At 47.8% G+C, this 1,193-nt stretch overlaps 2 protein-coding genes across 2 annotated transcripts in view; one reads left to right on the forward strand and one right to left on the reverse strand.

Annotated features, from left to right (window-relative positions):
* Pmar_PMAR015015 (hypothetical protein) overlaps positions 1-540 on the forward strand; it is a gene marked incomplete at both ends in the record, with an annotated part of 2,002 nt that extends 1,462 nt beyond the window's left edge. Inside the window, one exon of the mRNA XM_002786329.1 lies at positions 528-540. Coding sequence (XP_002786375.1) covers positions 528-540 — 13 coding nt within the window. The remainder of the gene's footprint in view (positions 1-527) is intronic.
* A 551-nt stretch (positions 541-1,091) lies between these two features.
* Positions 1,092-1,193, reverse strand: part of Pmar_PMAR015016 (Oligopeptide transporter, putative) — a gene marked incomplete at its 3' end in the record, with an annotated part of 1,392 nt that continues 1,290 nt past the window's right edge. The window contains exon 2 of the mRNA XM_002786330.1: positions 1,092-1,177. Coding sequence (XP_002786376.1) covers positions 1,092-1,177 — 86 coding nt within the window. The remainder of the gene's footprint in view (positions 1,178-1,193) is intronic.

Below are 1,193 nucleotides of genomic sequence, written 5' to 3' on the forward strand. Positions count from 1 at the left end.
CATTTCGAACGCACATTATTACCATACGTTTCCACACTACATCACTACAGTGTAAAGAAGTGTTAATTGTCATACTACCACGTCGTCGGGGTGACGAACTCGGCATTCATCCATCTCCCGCCACTGGTCACAAGTAGCGATAGTCCAACAAGCATGAGCCGCGGAATAATCGATGATGATCAACACTCCTTACAGAGGGCAGACGCCCATACTATAGGCACCGCTACGGCCTCTGGGTCCAAAGAGAGTTTATACTCCTCTTCTTGGGAACATTCCATATAAGATGAAGGTGCAAGATGGTCTACCACCCAACTTGGAAGTTGACTTTCTGCTTTTCCAATATCGTCTTGACCATCTTATCGCATGGGAATGATCGAACACTATTTCCTACGAGTGCAGTGAAATTGAGCACGGAATTATAGTATGATTAGTATATCTAGGGTCAATGATCATTGCGGCCGCTGTCAATGTGATGTTGGAATTCACCTTTCCGAGACTTTTGATTACGCTCATTATTCGCCGTGCAGGTGTGTCGAGTGAGTGCTTCAATTTCGGAAGTTCTAGATGAACCAGTTGGTCATTCCTTTCCAATGCTACAACTACTTCTTCTCCTCTCAGCGCTGTTCCTAGTCGTCTTGAAGGCCGAGATTGCTGATGACCGCACCATAGTGTCCATCAGTACGACAACTTCGTCATCATCATCGATAGCAGCACTGCAGTCGACTTCACCGTTTGTTGACATTCGATCTATTCCTGATATGTTGGCTGGTCGCCTTGGCCCTAGACGGTTAACCTCATCTGAGGAGTCCGTGATGAACTGCCTTTCCAACGAGGTTGCCGTGGAGACTATGCTCGTAGTGGGCGTGCAGATCGTTGATACGGCCTCGAGGAACTGTGGTGCTACTCGACAACAGCTTTGTCAGTATTTGACGTATGCCGCGGAGACTTTGAATATGGAAGTGTTGTGTGAGCCCAACTATGTGGTGGCACTTGAACGCACTACTCCTATGACCATCGACGCTCTGCGGACCTCTCTCACTGGCTTGAGCGATGTGAATGACAAGTTTGCCTCGAAGCAATGGAATTTAGAGTTAATCGGCATGGATGAAGCGTGGAAGGCGATTGAGGAGCGTACACTTCGAGAGGTCGTTGTTGCGGTCATTGATTCGGGTGTTGACTACCGACATGAAGAT

The sequence above is a fragment of the Perkinsus marinus genome (genome assembly GCF_000006405.1).
Source record: "Perkinsus marinus ATCC 50983 genomic scaffold scf_1104296931424, whole genome shotgun sequence".
NCBI classification, from domain to species: domain Eukaryota; phylum Perkinsozoa; order Perkinsida; family Perkinsidae; genus Perkinsus; species Perkinsus marinus.